Source organism: Dendronephthya gigantea, unplaced genomic scaffold (assembly GCF_004324835.1).
Source record: "Dendronephthya gigantea isolate DGI-Jeju-01 unplaced genomic scaffold, DenGig_1.0 000224F, whole genome shotgun sequence".
Lineage (NCBI taxonomy): Eukaryota > Metazoa > Cnidaria > Anthozoa > Malacalcyonacea > Nephtheidae > Dendronephthya > Dendronephthya gigantea.
The window spans coordinates 49,268-65,024 of NW_021163234.1; the positions used below are offsets into that span (position 1 = coordinate 49,268).

The window sequence follows — 15,757 nt, forward strand, 5'->3', positions numbered from 1 at the left end:
GGTGTACAACTCTGGGGCCTTGGTTCGTTTTCTACCACCATATAGTCCTGACCTTAATCCAATCGAGGAGGTGTTCGCTAAAGTTAAGCATTACTCGAGGCAGAATGACCTAGTATTGCAATCAGTAAGAGATCCAAGTCCGCTCATCTTTAATGCATTTGGACAAATAACTTCCACGGACTGCAAAAAACATAATTCTCAAATTCAAGACATTTTCACATTAAGCAAATTATAAAATCTTTCAGAAAGAATATCTAAATTCTATTTAACAAAATTACAAAGAAACTGAAGGGTAATAAATATGTTTTGATACATAAAATTTAGATTTTTGTTGCTCGCTGTTTTTTTGTATATTAAAAACGTGTCGTTGTGCTACGTGGCGCTACGCTCACTCGTTCGTTTTGCGATCCTGTGCAACTTGTGCATAAAAATCGTACGCATTCGCCGACCATCAAGTAATATAGCACCCCACTTTTAGACTACCATGTGACGGCTTACGGAAAGAAGTAGGTGTGATACTCAAAAGCTTTTTGAGACGATCAAAAGGTTTAAAATTTCACAAATTATCCCGTTTAGCGCTAACCCAGCATGGTGGCGCCTCCTGAATATGCGCCCCCCCCCCCCCACCCCTCTCTACAGGTATCTCCGTAAGTTACAAAACGATTAGGTCACACCGAACGGTGCAAATTAATATTGCCCCGGAGCAGTCACGACAGCACTACATCTCACATGGCAGCAAAAATTGCAAGAGCAAATTGAGCCCTACGGGCAAGTCAACAATAAAACAGATATCCTTGTCGATTATAAAGAGTCTTAGAGCGAAATATTTCAATCTAAGCACGATTTATCATTCTTCTTTGAAGAAGAATAGTTATCCAGATTTGTAGTTATCGTCAAATCGGGCGAACATCAGAATTTTCTTCTCGGTTGAGCTATTTTCTTTTCCTGTTCAGGGGGATTAAACGTTACCATTACCGTATATGATCGATTAGGCGCCGCTGTCGAATAAGCGCCACACCTCAATAAAAAAATTTAACAAGCGCCGCTGTTGAATAAGTGCCGCGGCGCCTATTTAGAAAGATATAAATAAACGCTAAGAAATGTAGAAATAAACGATTCTTTATTTAAATGCGTTAATCCTAACATTTAAACTATTGAGAACGACGGCCAGTATTGAAACTTTAAAGTTTTATTGTCGAATATCTTTTACAACCGGGCTCATATGACAGTTCTGATATATAGTGTAAAATTTTCCTTCTTCCTAATTAACTCCGTGTCTAACACTTGGGCATGTCGTCGATTCGCCGTATATGCTGTGAACTTAGCGTGAATCACCAGCCCAACTTCACCCTTTTTTTTTCCTGTAACCTCTACCAAAAGTTTATTCGATTCATCGGCCTTCAGAAAAATAATCTATTTGCTCACTTTGAAATAAGCGCCGCTGCCGAATAAGCGCCGCTGTCAAATAAGCTGTCTTTAAATCAATATTTCCAATAAGCGCCGCGGCGTTATGTTTAATTGCAATTAGTTAATTATAATATTTAAGTAATCTGGTCAAAGTAGCTAAATAATGGTGGGAAACTTCATCGTTCCTGAGGTGTATTTCTGTTTTTGGTAAGTTGTTTTGGTGGGCACTACTGCAATTCTAGAAGATGATTGGTTCATAACAATGACGATACTCGACCTCCTTAGGTATCGACGAAACGAAGATTACAAAGATCTTTATTTCAAATATTTGTGAGCTTATTTTCGAATGGTGTATCGTCGATGTTGTAGTTCATATTTAAACCACCAAAGGAAGGAAATTAACAAATGTCTTTTCCTCATCATAGTAATTCGCTCCATTCAGAACCATGAAGCGACTAGAAATCATTCGCTGATCGAGTAACAGATTTTTGCGAGGTATTGTGCATTTTCGTATGTTTATAATTATTTTGATTAACACAGGCCTGAATGACTGCCACACTACGCGAATTTTTATCATGCAGTGACTTTAGAATTACCAACATTAGAGGCCAATACGATGTCTGGAATACAACCCAAGGTAGAAGCATAGTAGCCCAATAATCGTCAAGCGTACTACTTACTAATACCTAAAAATCCTAAGTTTGGCAACTTTATGACGAATATTCAATGATATACTAATACATGCCTATCAAACTTGGAAGTATCCGAGTATCTTCAGCAAATTTCGCTATCTTTAAAATTGGGTGACCGGGGAACTGGGGACAGGGGAACCAAGGAACCGAGGAACGGGAGAACCGGGCCGGGGAGCAGGGGAATGGAGGAACGTGGGAGGCAAGGACTGTGGAACAGGGGAATGGGGGAACTTGGGAGCGGAAGAACTGGAAACAAAAGCACCGGGGAATTCCCCCGCTTCTCGTCGCTGGTTCCTTCGTTCTCTTGTTCCCCTGTTGCCCTGTTCCTAGTCGGTTCCCCAGTTCCCTGGTTCCCTATTTTAAAGATAGCTGCCAACTCAATGAAGAAATACGTCCTCAGTTGTAGTTTGCCGTTGATATTCGAATAATGACACATGTCAAAAAAATTAAATCCTGTAAGAGGAGCTATATCTTTAAAAGCGGAAATGAGACTCATTATTTAAATTAAACCGAATTAAATTTCTTTGTTTTTAAAGGGTATTGGCAATGAAAATTTAGTTTACTTCATTTGAAAGAACACCTTAAACCACATAGCTATCTAAGAGTACTTTTATATTTTAAAGGTGGTCGTTTATTTTGTTCTAAAAATTCCAAGGGATGCAAACTTTAATGTATCCCTGAGCGATCCTGAATATTTTTTCTCCAAAAAATATACAAAGAACGCGAGAATTAATCAAAAAGTTTTATTAAGTTAGGGTTTTCCCCGAAGCAAGCAAAACGGCTTGATTGACTTATTCTATGGTCACGTCATTGTTCTACACAGTTTTGTATTGTTCTCTATAATTTATGAATATATGCAAAACATTTTCGTCGCTTTTCTTATCAAACTAACTTGATAAATTTTTATGGTTGACTTTAGAGACAATGAACCTAAAAGTGTTGCATTCCGTTCAGTCTAAATAAAATAGCGACTGTTTACTTTAGATAGATCGTAGAAGTTTTATGTTTCCAGCCGGCAAAACGTTTAATACTGGACAAGTTTTATTTATTCGAAGTTCAGCTCCGAGACTTAGCTCCAGCTTACAACGAAATAAAACCAATTCCGTTGTTCTAGCTTTAAAACCTAGTTAGTTATCGTGTTTACAAAATTCGTCCATTTCCCACCATTGGGCATGTCTGGTCTTGGTAACTATGGTGATTTAAAATTCATATAGAAGTATTTTTTCATTCGCAGCAACTTGACTTGCAATATTGCATGAACAGATTTTTATATTTCTCAAAATTAAAGAAAAAATTTTTTGTAGTGCACCACCTTAATCACGCTTGTGGCGTCATCAAAATCACACATGAGAGAAACCCGAGATGGCGACCAGCTCATCGATTTCGGTTAAGACTGAGGCATTTCAAAAGCTAGGCAATGATTTTTAACAATTAATTACAACTGTCAAATGACCAGTAATTGATACTTTTGTGAAAAACGCGTTACACCTTTTAATATTATTGATAATTAAAAACAGCACTATTTAACAGCACTATTTAACGCGACGAATTTCATCGACTGAACAGGGAAATTGAAGCCAAAACGTTCCTGCTCCGATGAAAATTTGTCACGGCGACACGTCGCACAGAATCAAGCCAGTTTGATTTTGTGCAAGAAGATATTATATAATTATAATAATTATGGATAATATAGATAATTATAATAATGATTATTATTATATTATAGATAACTATAATAATTATAGCTCTTGCGTACAACGCTATCATCATTGTAGTATAAATCCCGGTCGGTAGTACATGAAAAAAGAGCATTTTCAGTTGGAGTAAACGTACACTCTTTCACATCCTTTAAACGTTACGAACAACATAATTTTTACTTATAAGCAAAAAGTATATAGCCTTTGTCGGGGGATTCCCCGATCTTTTCTAATCGAAAACGTTTCTAAAATTTCCAATATAAGCAGAAAGATAAACTAAAAAGATATTATTAGATATGCATTATGCAGCATATGCATACTACATACAAATAAACCACATAAAAAAACGGGGGGAGAGCAACAGAGGAAAAATAATTGCATTACAGATATAACTCAAGAAGTCATTATAGTTTGTAAAGTTTATTAATATTCGTTTTTTGTAAACTTACGTTCTGATTGGTCGATTTGTACCATGTGAGTAAATGCTATATAACAACAACGCCACGGCAGTGCCGTTATAGGATTTATTGCACTACCAAAATGGCGGCAACAAACAAAAAATTTGCCGAACTTAGCGAAGAGAACGAAGAGGAAAATAATGTAATTATAGCTGAATCCACACCGAAAAATACTAAACGGGAAACCGCTTGGGATGTTTTAGTATTTAAAGATAAGCATGTGTTGTTTAGTTAACTTTAATAATGATACAAAGTCTTTACGAGTTTACTCAAAATGAATATTAAGAGCATTAAAGCACTCTTTGTTTGTGCATTATCGGGTTTTACATGCACTCGTTCACAAACAAGGAACTCGAAATTCAATACTGCACGAGGCTTCGCCTCACAGAGTGCATTAATCGTTAAATATATTATATGTGTATGTAATATAGAATGCGCCGTAAACTTTCAAATGCAAAAAAAACGTAGAGGAGTTCTACGCCTGTAGTACAATGAAACCCTTTTAGATCGCAAAAAGCAATCTCGAGCCAGGCGTAAAAATTTTAAATAAAGCATTCAGGACATGCCAAACTTTTTGCTGATCCCTGTCAGAACTTGTGCAAGGAAAATTTACACAGTCTGAAAAAGAACTCATTTTGCTCAATATTCTCATTTTAGAAATATTTTAAACTGATCATTGACCGAGCGTGAAGTCCGTGTGAAATATCAAATCAAACAAGCATGGTCAATAATCAGTTTATTATTTGCATGAGGTGGATGAGACATCCGGGATACTGGTCCAGATACAAAATATACGGACTACGTGTAATGTATGGGATTTAGTACCATTTGGTGTATGTGATATAGTTAGCTTTAGGTTAAATACCAGGCTGAAGTTAGAGTTGGAGGATGTCCATTGTATATGATTATTGACTCTGGTGCCAGTGTTAACATCGTTGATAGGCAAACTTGGGAATGGCTGAAAAAGAACCGAGTCGTGTGTACGTCAACTCGTTCAGAAAAGAAACTTTATACCTATGCTTCACAGGAACCATTGGAGATAATTGGGACATTTAATTGCAAAGTTTCTGTTGGTCATCGTACCTCTGATGCAGAGATTTGTGTCATTTCTGGGAAAGGAGAGTCACTCCTTGGTAAAGATACAGCCATGAAACTTGGAGTTCTAAAGATGGGCATGGATATTGCTTCAGTGAGGTCAAAACCACAGAATGTCGTTAAAGCCGTTAGTAAGTTGAAAGGTCGGACAGTACAACTTCATATTAATTCAGCAGTAAAGCCAGTAGCCCAGCCAGTTCGAAGGATTCCGTTCAGTTTGCGACCCAAAGTTGAAGAAAAGATTAATGAACTAATAAATCTAGATATTATTGAACCAGTGGAAGGTCCAACATCATGGGTAATACTGTAGTTCCGAAACCAAACGGGGAGATAAGACTTTGCGTTGATATATGCGCAGAGCAAACGAGGCTGTTATGCGTGAAAGGCATCCCATTCCCACAGTTGATGAGATTACACAAGGCATGAATGGAAGCAGTATCTTTAGTAAGCTTGATTTTAAGTGGGGGAAGTATCAGAACCCTTAAGATGTCTGACAAAGAAGGGAGTACCATTTAGTTTTGGGCCGAAGCAAAATAAATCTAAAGGATCTGTTATCAAGTTCCACAACACTTGGTTATTTTGACAAAGATGCACCAACTCAAGTAGTTGCTGATGCAAGTCCAGTTGGATTAGGGGCGGTGTTGACACAGACCCAGAAAGATGGTTCACGAGTCGTAAGCTACGCAAGTCGCAGCCTTACTGAAACCGAAAAGAGATATTCGCAGACCGAGAAAGAGGCTTTGGCTCTGGTATGGGCCTGTGAGAAGTTCCACCAGTATGTATATGGGATTCAATTTGAATTGATCACAGATCACAAGCCGTTAGAGGTCATCTATGGGCCAAAATCGAAGCCTTGTGCACGTATAGAGCGGTGGGTGCTGCGAATGCAACCATAGCAATTTAAAGTAAAATATGCCCCGGGATCAAAGAATATTGCTGATCCGCTATCAAGATTGATAAATGGCCGTCAAACCTTCAGCGAGTATGAAGAAGAAGTTGAAAGTTATGTGCGGTTCGTAACAGTGATGGCGACGCTAGCGTGATGACAACTCAAGAAGTTGAAGAGGCCTCTGCGGATATCGAAGAACTTGCGACGGTCAGAAAGTCTATAAATGATAGTTCATGGGACAAAATGGCCTACAAACAATACATTCCGTGTTGTGATGAGTTATGTGTAATTGGTCAACTGGTACTGAGGGGAACTAGAGTGGTTATCCCGAGGAAATTGAGACCTATGGTGCTGAGTTTGGCTCACGAGGGGCATCTCTGTATTGTGGGAACCAAACAAAAGCTTCGAAGTAAAGTTTGGTAGCCAGGAATGGAAAAGGATGCAGAGAAGTATTGTAAGGCGTGCCATGGGTGACAATTGGTTAGTCGACCTGATTTTGTGGAACCCATTAGAACAACTACTCTTCCTAGTTGCCCATGGAGAGTTTTAGCTGTTACCTGTTAGGACCTTTGCCGACAGGAGAATCAATATTGGTTATTATCGATTATTACAGTCGTTATTACGAGGTTGTTATCATGAGATCAACTGTTACTGATAAGATAATCGAGAGTCTTGAAGAAATCTTTTGTAGATGTGGTCTTCCAGAAAGTATTACATCAGATAACGGACCTCAATTTATCTCTTCTGAGTTCAAAGCATATATGGATTATCAAAGAATTCGACACCGAAGAGTTACTGCGAAGTGGCCCAAAGCAAACGGCGAGGTGGAACGACAAGATCGGTCACTGTTGAAGAGAATCCAGATCGCACAGGCAGAGAAGAAAGATTGGAGGAAAGAAATAAATGTATATCTGTCCTCTCATCGTAGTTTACCCCATCCCACTACGGGAGTGAGCCCTGCAGAGTTGTTGTTTGGGCCGGAAATACGAACGCGTTTGCCAGAACTTCGGGATGTGTACGTTGATCTGGAAGATCGAGATCATGAGCAGAAGAATAAAAGTAAAGAGTATGCTGATGACAAACGAAGGGCTTGTTACTCCGATATTTGTCCAGGTGATAAAGTCTTGGTTCAGCAAGAGAGGAGGAATAAATTCTCAACCCGATTCAATCCTGTTCCTTTTACAGTGGTGAGGAAACATGGGAATAGTTTGGTAGTCCAATCGAAAGATGGAGTACAATATTCACGCAATACCTCACATTGTAAAAAGTTTCTAGAAGATTTTGAAGGAGAGTGTCAGTCAGAAATTGATACGGAACAAGTGGAGTCACCTACCAGTATAGGAAATAACGATATTCAACAAACGACCATTGAGACAGAGGTGCGAGATTTCGTGTCAACGCAGCAAGGAACAGCAGGTGAAGACAGAAGAATTCCAGAAGAGGGAGGGACAATCGGAGTAGTACAGGCGAGTATCGCTAAGAAAAACGTTCCGTTAAGACGATCAGAAAGGATTAAAAAGAAACCTAGTTATTTAAACGATTATGAACATTGAAATTACTTCTAGTTAGTAGGATATTGTAATTTCTAGTTATGTTGTATGATAAATAAGTACATTTGAAATGATGAACTTTTAGGACAATCTTAAACTTTGAAAAAAAAGAGAACAAAACTTTAAATGAACTCAAAAAGAGATAGAAACTTTTTCTGGAAAAGGAGGGATGTAATGTATGGGATTTAGTACCATTTGGTGTATGTGATATAGTTAGCGTTAGGTTAAATACCAGGCTCCTACAGCTCGGTGGTGGCTGTTAACGAAGCCAAAATGGCGAGTATTTATATTATAAAATTACACGTTTAATCGAGAAGAATCCGTGTCATTTACTGACCATCACGGCATATAACACTACGGTCCGGATATGGGTTTTACGGACCGCTCGTTAACGAATCAGAATAGAGGATTCTTAAAAGCCATATAATAATGATCCCCGAGCGGGCGCGGAGCGCCTGCGAGGGTACTAATTCCGCTCGGAGATTAGGAATTACACCCGGAACCCGGTAGAACATAGGCGAACCCAAAGTTGTCCAGATTCTATGTCATGGACGGTCGACGTTGAGTGGTTTTGTATGTTATGCGCATGCGCGAGTAACGTCTGGTAATCAACGAACGTTCTGATTGGCTAAGACAGAAAGTTTGTATTTCAATGAGAACGTCAGCAATTTAACATTTTTGTAAAAGCGTTTCATAAATAAACTTTGTGCAAAGAAAATACAGCGAGAAGAAAAAAGATACATGAAGCATGACAGATAGATAGCAAAGATGAACATGGATACAGGCAAGATAAAGCCGTGTAAAAGGAATAATTCATAATCTGCAAGCTTATAAATTTTTTTAAAGGGTACGGGTTTACTTTGTTTATTTCGTATTTGTTTCGCCGTAAGGATGAGCTGTATTTTTATACTTCTCAGCTTTGTATGCCGTTTATTTGTTAAATTTTCACCTTTGTATAATTTTCAGCCTTTTATGCAAACGCCTAAACCTGTGAAAGGCTATTACACCTTTGCTTTAACTTCAAAAATTGTTTATGAAAGTGTAATTTGAATTTTGGTATCAAAAATACACACTATATCATAGGAACCCCAATAAATATTGTTGAAAGAAAAAGTAAATAGTCCAGTTACGTTGCGAGTTCAGTGACGTCAGTAATCGCGAAGCAGCGCATATAAATATATAACTATATATTTATATGCTTCGCGATCACTGACGTCACTGAACTCGCAACGAAACTGGACTATTTACTTTTTCTTTCAACAATATTTTTTTGGGGTTCCTATGACTATATTTATAAAGTATAAAACTTTTAGCCGCCGGCGTCGACTGCAATTACAGAATAAGATTACATTTGAAGTTTTTTCTTGTCTTGTGAAGATTTTGTACTGTTTTAATCGTTTGAAACTTCGATTTTAAAGCGTTACTTAATTGCTGGCATGGTATAATGAGGCAAAATTGAACGGGCAATGTTTACACTCGCTTTATGATTATTTTTGTATTGAATGATGGAAACATTAGCTATAATATACTCGATAAAATATAATAAGACTGATTTGAGTTTTGTGTCATTTCATAATATAAGATTAGGTCAGGTTAACTCAGGAAATTGTGTACTTGGTTTGAAATAGCGACGGGTTGCTGCATGCATTTATTTCTAGCATAATATAATAATCGACCTCGCTTGTTCGATCTGTACTGTGAAATATCAGACCGAGGATTTTTCCATGAACCTCGCCCCTTCGTCCCTCGGTCCATACTAAAGAGCCTCGGTCTGATATTTCAAAGTACAGACTTCACTCTCGGTCAATAATCAGTTATTACAAACTAGATCTAATTTTGCTTTTTAATTAAGGGTGCGCAGTAAAGAGTGTGGCTTTGCACGAAATCACAATTGTTTAACAGCGTAGACGTTTTACTCAAAAATGGCAGCTTTTGCAAGTGATGATGTTATTACACCCCAGGTCAAGGAGAGTGACATAAATTCAGGTTTTGATGAACCAAATAGCCCGAATACTGACGGGTGGACTGTGCTGCGCGACGCTGTTACTGAAGACGCGCTAGACGTCGTAAAATATCTTGTTGAAACAGGCGCTGATGTAAATGGAAAAAATGTTGATGAGAGGACAGTTCTGCACGATGCTGTCACAGAAAGTACCCTTGAGATGGTTAGATATCTTGTAGAAAACGGTGCTGATGTGAATACCAAGTTTACAGACGGGTGGACAGTGCTGCACTCAGCTGTTAATAAAGATAGGCTAGAAATTGTGAAACATCTTGTTGAAAACGGCGCTGATGTAAACGGGAAGGATACTTACGGGTGGACTGTGCTTCACAGTGCAGTTACTAATGGGTCGTTAGAAATGATAAAGTATCTTATTAAAAACGGCGCAGATGTAAATGGTAAGGAAAATAACGGGTGGACAGTGCTCTACTACGCCGTCACTGAAGGTTCGCCTGAAATTGCAAAACATCTCGTTGAAAACGGCGCTGATGTCAATGGGAAGAGTATTGATGAGACTACAGTGCTTCACGATGCTGTTTTGGAAAGTACACTGGAAATGGCAAAATATCTTGTTGAAAATGGCGCAGATGTAAATAGCAAGAATGCTTGCGGGTGGACAGTGCTACACAGCGCTATTACTACTAAAGGTACGCTAGAGATGCTTAAATATCTTGTTGAAAAGGGAGCTGATGTGAATAGCAAGATGGCTAATGGTTGGACAGTGCTGCACTCTGCTGTTACTGAAGGTTCTCTGAAAATAGTAAAATATCTTATTGAAGAAGGCGCCGATGTAAATGGAAAGGATTCTGACGGGTGCACAGTGCTGCACATTGCGGTCACTAAAGGTACGTTTGAAATCGTAAAATATCTTGTTGAAAAAGGCGCTGGTGTAAATGAAAAGGATACTGACGGGTGGACAGTGCTGCACAGTGCTTGTAGTAAAGGTACGCTAGAAATAGTGGAATACCTTGTCAGAAGAGGGGCTGATGTAAATGGCAAAAATTCTAATGGTTCGACAGTGCTCCATTGTGCTTGTACAAAAAGTACTCAAGAAATAGTGAAATATATTGTTGAAAAGGGCGCTGATGTAAATGGTAAGAAAGATAACAGGGGGGGAGTGCCGCACAATCCTACCACTGGAAATGCGCTGGAAATGGTAAAATTTCTTGTAGAAAATGGCGCTGATGTAAATGGCAAGAATACTACCGGCTGGACAGTGCTGCACACTGCTGTTGCAAACGGTTCCCTAGAAATGGTGGAATACCTTGTTGAAAAAGGTGCTGATGTGAATGGAAAGAATGCTAACGGCTGTACAGTACTGCACTGTGCTGTTTCTGAAGGTACAATGGGAACGGTGAAATATCTTGTTGAAAAAGGCGCTGATGCAAATGGAAACGATAATGACAGATGGTCAGTGCTGTACTGTGCTGTTACTGAAGGTACACTAGAAATGGTGAAATATCTGGTTGAAAAAGGCGCTGATGTAAATGGTAATAAAACTAACTGTTGGACTATACTGCACGCTGCTGTTACGAATGGTAACCTGGAAATGGTGAAATGTCTTGTTGAAAGCAGAGCCGATGTAAATAGTAAAAATGCATACGGGTGGACAGTGTTGCACTTCGCTGTTACTAGAGGTACGCTAGAAATTGTAAAGTATCTTGTTGAAAACGGCGCTGATGTAAATGGTGAAAGCATTAACGCTTTGACAGTGCTGAACGCCGCTGTTTCAGAGGGTACCCAAGAAATCGTAAAATATCTCGTTGAAAAAAAAGCTGAAGTGAATGGAAAGAAGACTGCCGGTTGCACAGTGCTTCACAATGCTGTTACGAATAGTACGCTTGATATGGTAGAATATCTTGTTCAAAACGGCGCTGATGTAAATGGAGAGAAAACTGACGGGAGTACAGTGCTTCAAAGTGCTGTTACTAAAGGCACGCTGGAAATAGTAAAATATCTCGTGGAAAAAGGTGCTGATGTTAATGGTAAGAATGCTTCTGGTTGGACAGTGCTTCACAATGCTGTTACGAATGGTATGCCAGAAATGGCGAAATATCTCGTTGAAAACGGCGCTGATGTAAATGGAACGAATGTGCATGGTTGGACAGTGCTTCATCATGCTGTAACGAATGGTACGCTGGAAATGGTGAAATATCTCCTTGAAAACGGCGCTAATGTAAATGGAAAGAGTGCTTACGGTTGGACAGCGCTGCACGCTGCTGTTACTAAAGGTACGCTGGAAATAGTAAAATGTCTTGTGGGAAAAGGTGGTGATGTAAATGCAAAGGATACTAGCAGGTGGACAGTGCTGCACGGTGCTGTTGCTGAAGGTACGCTAGAAATGGTGAAATATCTTGTTGATAAGGGTGCTGATATGAATAGCGAAAACAACAACGGGTGGACTGTATTGCACAGTGCTGTTTCTAGAGGGACGTTAGAAATAGAAAAATATCTTGTTGAAATGGGCGTTGAAGTAAAAGGAAAGAGTTCTGCTGATGGATGGGCAGTCTTGCACGTTGCTGTCATTGGTGGTGGATTTGAAATTGTCAAGTATTTAGTTGAACAGGGCGCTGACATAACTCTGAAAAGTAAAACCAGCGTTCATACTCTTGGCATTGATATCCTCAAGATGGCTGTTGTAAACAATTCAATTGTTTTGGTAAATCGTTTGTTGCAAAAGAAGATTGCTGTGTGGAGAGCGAGAACATTTCTTGTTGAAGGAAGGCAATTGAGTCTTCTTGAATGGAGTACTCACCTTGGTCATGAAGAAATTACTAATATCCTCAAAACGTCCGTAAAACATCGTGAGAAGATTCACATGTTGAAAACAATGAATTGCAACGAGTTAGGCAAGGTAATAGTTAGAAGATATTTCAAAATATATGATTCGATTATTTTAATATCTGAGATATTGTGTCCAGCCTTTGGCCGGCTGCATATTACCATATGCGTTGTGGTATGAATCATGAACTATTTCATGTGTTTGTTTACGTGTCAAAAATAGTCAATGAATTGTGATTAATTGTTATCTTTTAAACACACAAGTTCACACATGAACCACAAAAAAACAATAAGGATGCTACGCAAACTTTAGTCCTACAAAACTGAACGTTTAAAGTGCACTTTTGCTTGTTTTTCGATGGATACGACACGTTTCGTACAATTGACAATTTTGTGTTTTCCCCATAGACTGAAATACCGATACAGGCTTTTGTTGCAAAGAATCAATTCAAAATTGGCGGTGGTGGTTTTTCTTCTGTCTATGTTGGTCTCATGAAGGATGGAAGTGAAGTTGCAGTTAAGAGAATTTTGGTACAAAGTGAGGACAAAACAATTGAAAACGAAAAGGAGATCATGAATCTTATTGACACAAACAACTCTCCTTTTATAGTCAAATATCGATATTTTCATCGTGACAATGACTTCATGTATCTTTTTGTTGATCTTTGCGAAGAAACCTTGAGGGAACTTGTTCATGCATGCAGTATTGACTATCTACAGGAGCATGGTCCACGAATGATTTGGGAGATTCTATCTGGAATTGAATTTCTTCACGGTAAAGGAATATTGCACAGAGATCTAAAACCATCAAATGTCCTGGTTGATATCGAAGGCCGCATGAAATTGGGTGATCTTGGAATAAGCCGCGTTCTAAATTACGATAAAACGACAGTTGTTACATTCGCTAAAGGAACTCCCGGATGGATGCCACCGGAAGTAATTAAGGCAATCGACAGAAATGAAAAGGGTCCTTTTAAAAAGAAATCGGATGTCCAGGTGGCGGGTATGATTGCTTTCTTTATCTTAACTAAGGGTAAACACCCTTTTGGAGCTAGCATAGATCGAATGAGAAATATTCTACACGGGAAACCCAACAATTTGTGGAAACTTGGTCATGGTAGAGCTAGAAGGTTTGTGTCGTGCCTTATTGATCACAAAATTGACGATAGACCTTACGCTCACGAAGCACTGAGAGATCCATTTGTTAATGGTGACGAATGAAATTGAAAAATCGTGGTAAACACCGGGGGGCGGTTGTTCAAAAGCTGATTAAATCTTTAACCCTAGGTTAGTTAAACGTCGGTTAAAACTGCGTTGTTCACAGCAGGGTTATTAGTGGTAAGGTTAGTTAACCCAGGGTTAAAATATTTAACCTAGGATTATATATTTTAAGGACTAAATTGGATATAAGAACGCTATTGGTAAATAAACGAGCGTCAAAACTTCAACCGATAAGGCAATAATTTATTGTCAATCGAAAAATTATATGCCGTGAGGGCAGTAACGATGTATTGAACTGCAATTTCCGTGCATGGAATTTTGGAAAGTTTCGGAGTGAAAGGCCATTTTGTATGATAAACGATGTGAAATAAAATCAAGCAAATTAAAAACAATCGATTTTAGATTCAGGAGCAACCTCGTACCACTGCCAATCAGGAGAATCGAGATTTTGAGGTTTGAAATACAATGATCAGCTAAGATACCTGATACCATGGCATCCGGGACAAATATTGCCATTACGATGTTTCAAATCCATTTCATTTCATTTAAAATCTTGTGACGTAGTTACCGAAAAGGTCTATTAATTAATTAATGCTCCTCTTGGAGCAACAGGCCTAAGTAAGTAAGTAAGTCTATTAATTAGTCACAAATGCAGTGAACTCAAATAAGACTGGAACGCTAACCGCTGAAAGTTTGAAGTTTGATGGCGGACACTGAAGCCTTTCTTGTAGGTATAATCCAGGCCTCCACACGAAAATTTCGTAGCTAAAATGGCGGCAATTATGATTTACTTTTGAAATTTCCGCGCCAGGGGCCTGGATCGTACCTACGATAAAGGCTTCACAGTGAACTCAAATAAGACTGAAACGCTCACTCTCTGATTTGGCCTCATTAATGAGTGAAGCTAAGTATTATCATGTAATGCATTGAAGCGAAGATAAATAAATCAATTACGTGTTTCCGCTCCTTATTCATCCATTTTGGACCGAAGTTAACCCAGGATTAAAAAGTCAGTAAACCACCTAGCTAGCAGGGTTAATGCATCAATTTAAAAAGCTAGCTGGTTTAAAAAACTCGAATTGCTGTACAGTTCACCATTCTTCACAATTCCTCATTGCTAAAATAGTCACCAGTTGTAATAGAGTTTATACTTGTATTAGTAGGTCTACATTCTTTCACGCCCTCAAAGTTATATATAAAATAAATACTAACTTAGTTTTACAAATGAACTACCATCTAAAAATGAATCACAATATTCTATATTAGTAATATTACAGATATTAAAATAAATCTTTCTTCCTGCATACCCAGTGTACTGGCACGGCCCGTACTCTTTGATGCAAAGATTGGAATGTATTCTCGACTTGAATGTGACTCGATTGATAGTGGTTTTATTCTGACAACAGATTACAACATATTACTAATAGGCGCTTTTACAAATTACGCATTTTAACATTAATTGAATACACTAATACATTAGTACAAACTTACCAAATGTCGAGGTACATTGATAGAAACAACTAGTTAACGCACGGGCGTTTAGGATCCAATAACGCTGTCGTACTAAGGATAACACATGCTCACGACCGGAATGTCCCGAAACATGATGGTAATAAGAGATGATCATTTCCGCGATGTGATGTTGGTTGGGCCGTGCCAGTACACCCAGAGAATTAATGCCAAACTCTGCGTATAGTCCGTTCCTTCAAGGGTCAGGACGGCGAAATTTCACAGATCGTCTAATTAACAGTGGTTTCCCCTCATGCACCCATCACGGCTCTGACGGTGTCAAGATGGTTAAAGAGCGCTCTAGGACTTGCGGGGATTAAACCTTGTTTATATACGAGACATTCCACTCGAAGTGCATCAAGGGTGCATCAACATCCGTTGGCTCAATCTGGAATTCCGCTCGAGATTCAGACTAGTCCATAGTCCTCCTTAGCGCGCCTTGCATTCTTGTGACGT

The 15,757-nt window shown here is 38.8% G+C and overlaps 1 protein-coding gene across 1 annotated transcript; it reads left to right on the plus strand.

Annotated features, from left to right (window-relative positions):
* Positions 1-9,710: 9,710 nt before the first annotated feature.
* Positions 9,711-13,792, plus strand: LOC114540206 (serine/threonine-protein phosphatase 6 regulatory ankyrin repeat subunit A-like). Its single transcript, XM_028560477.1, has 2 exons — positions 9,711-12,644; positions 12,980-13,792. Exons 1-2 carry the CDS (start codon positions 9,711-9,713, stop codon positions 13,790-13,792), a joined length of 3,747 nt encoding a protein of 1,248 aa, XP_028416278.1.
* The last annotated feature ends 1,965 nt before the right edge of the window (positions 13,793-15,757 follow it).

What these genes read in the sequence shown, in the direction of transcription:
- LOC114540206 (XM_028560477.1), top strand. Translation starts at nt 9,711, where the DNA reads ATGGCAGCTTTTGCAAGTGATGATGTTATTACACCCCAGGTCAAGGAG. An exon ending in ATTGCAACGAGTTAGGCAAG is followed by an intron (nt 12,645 to 12,979) that starts GTAATAGTTAGA and finishes TTTTCCCCATAG; the next exon opens with ACTGAAATACCGATACAGGC.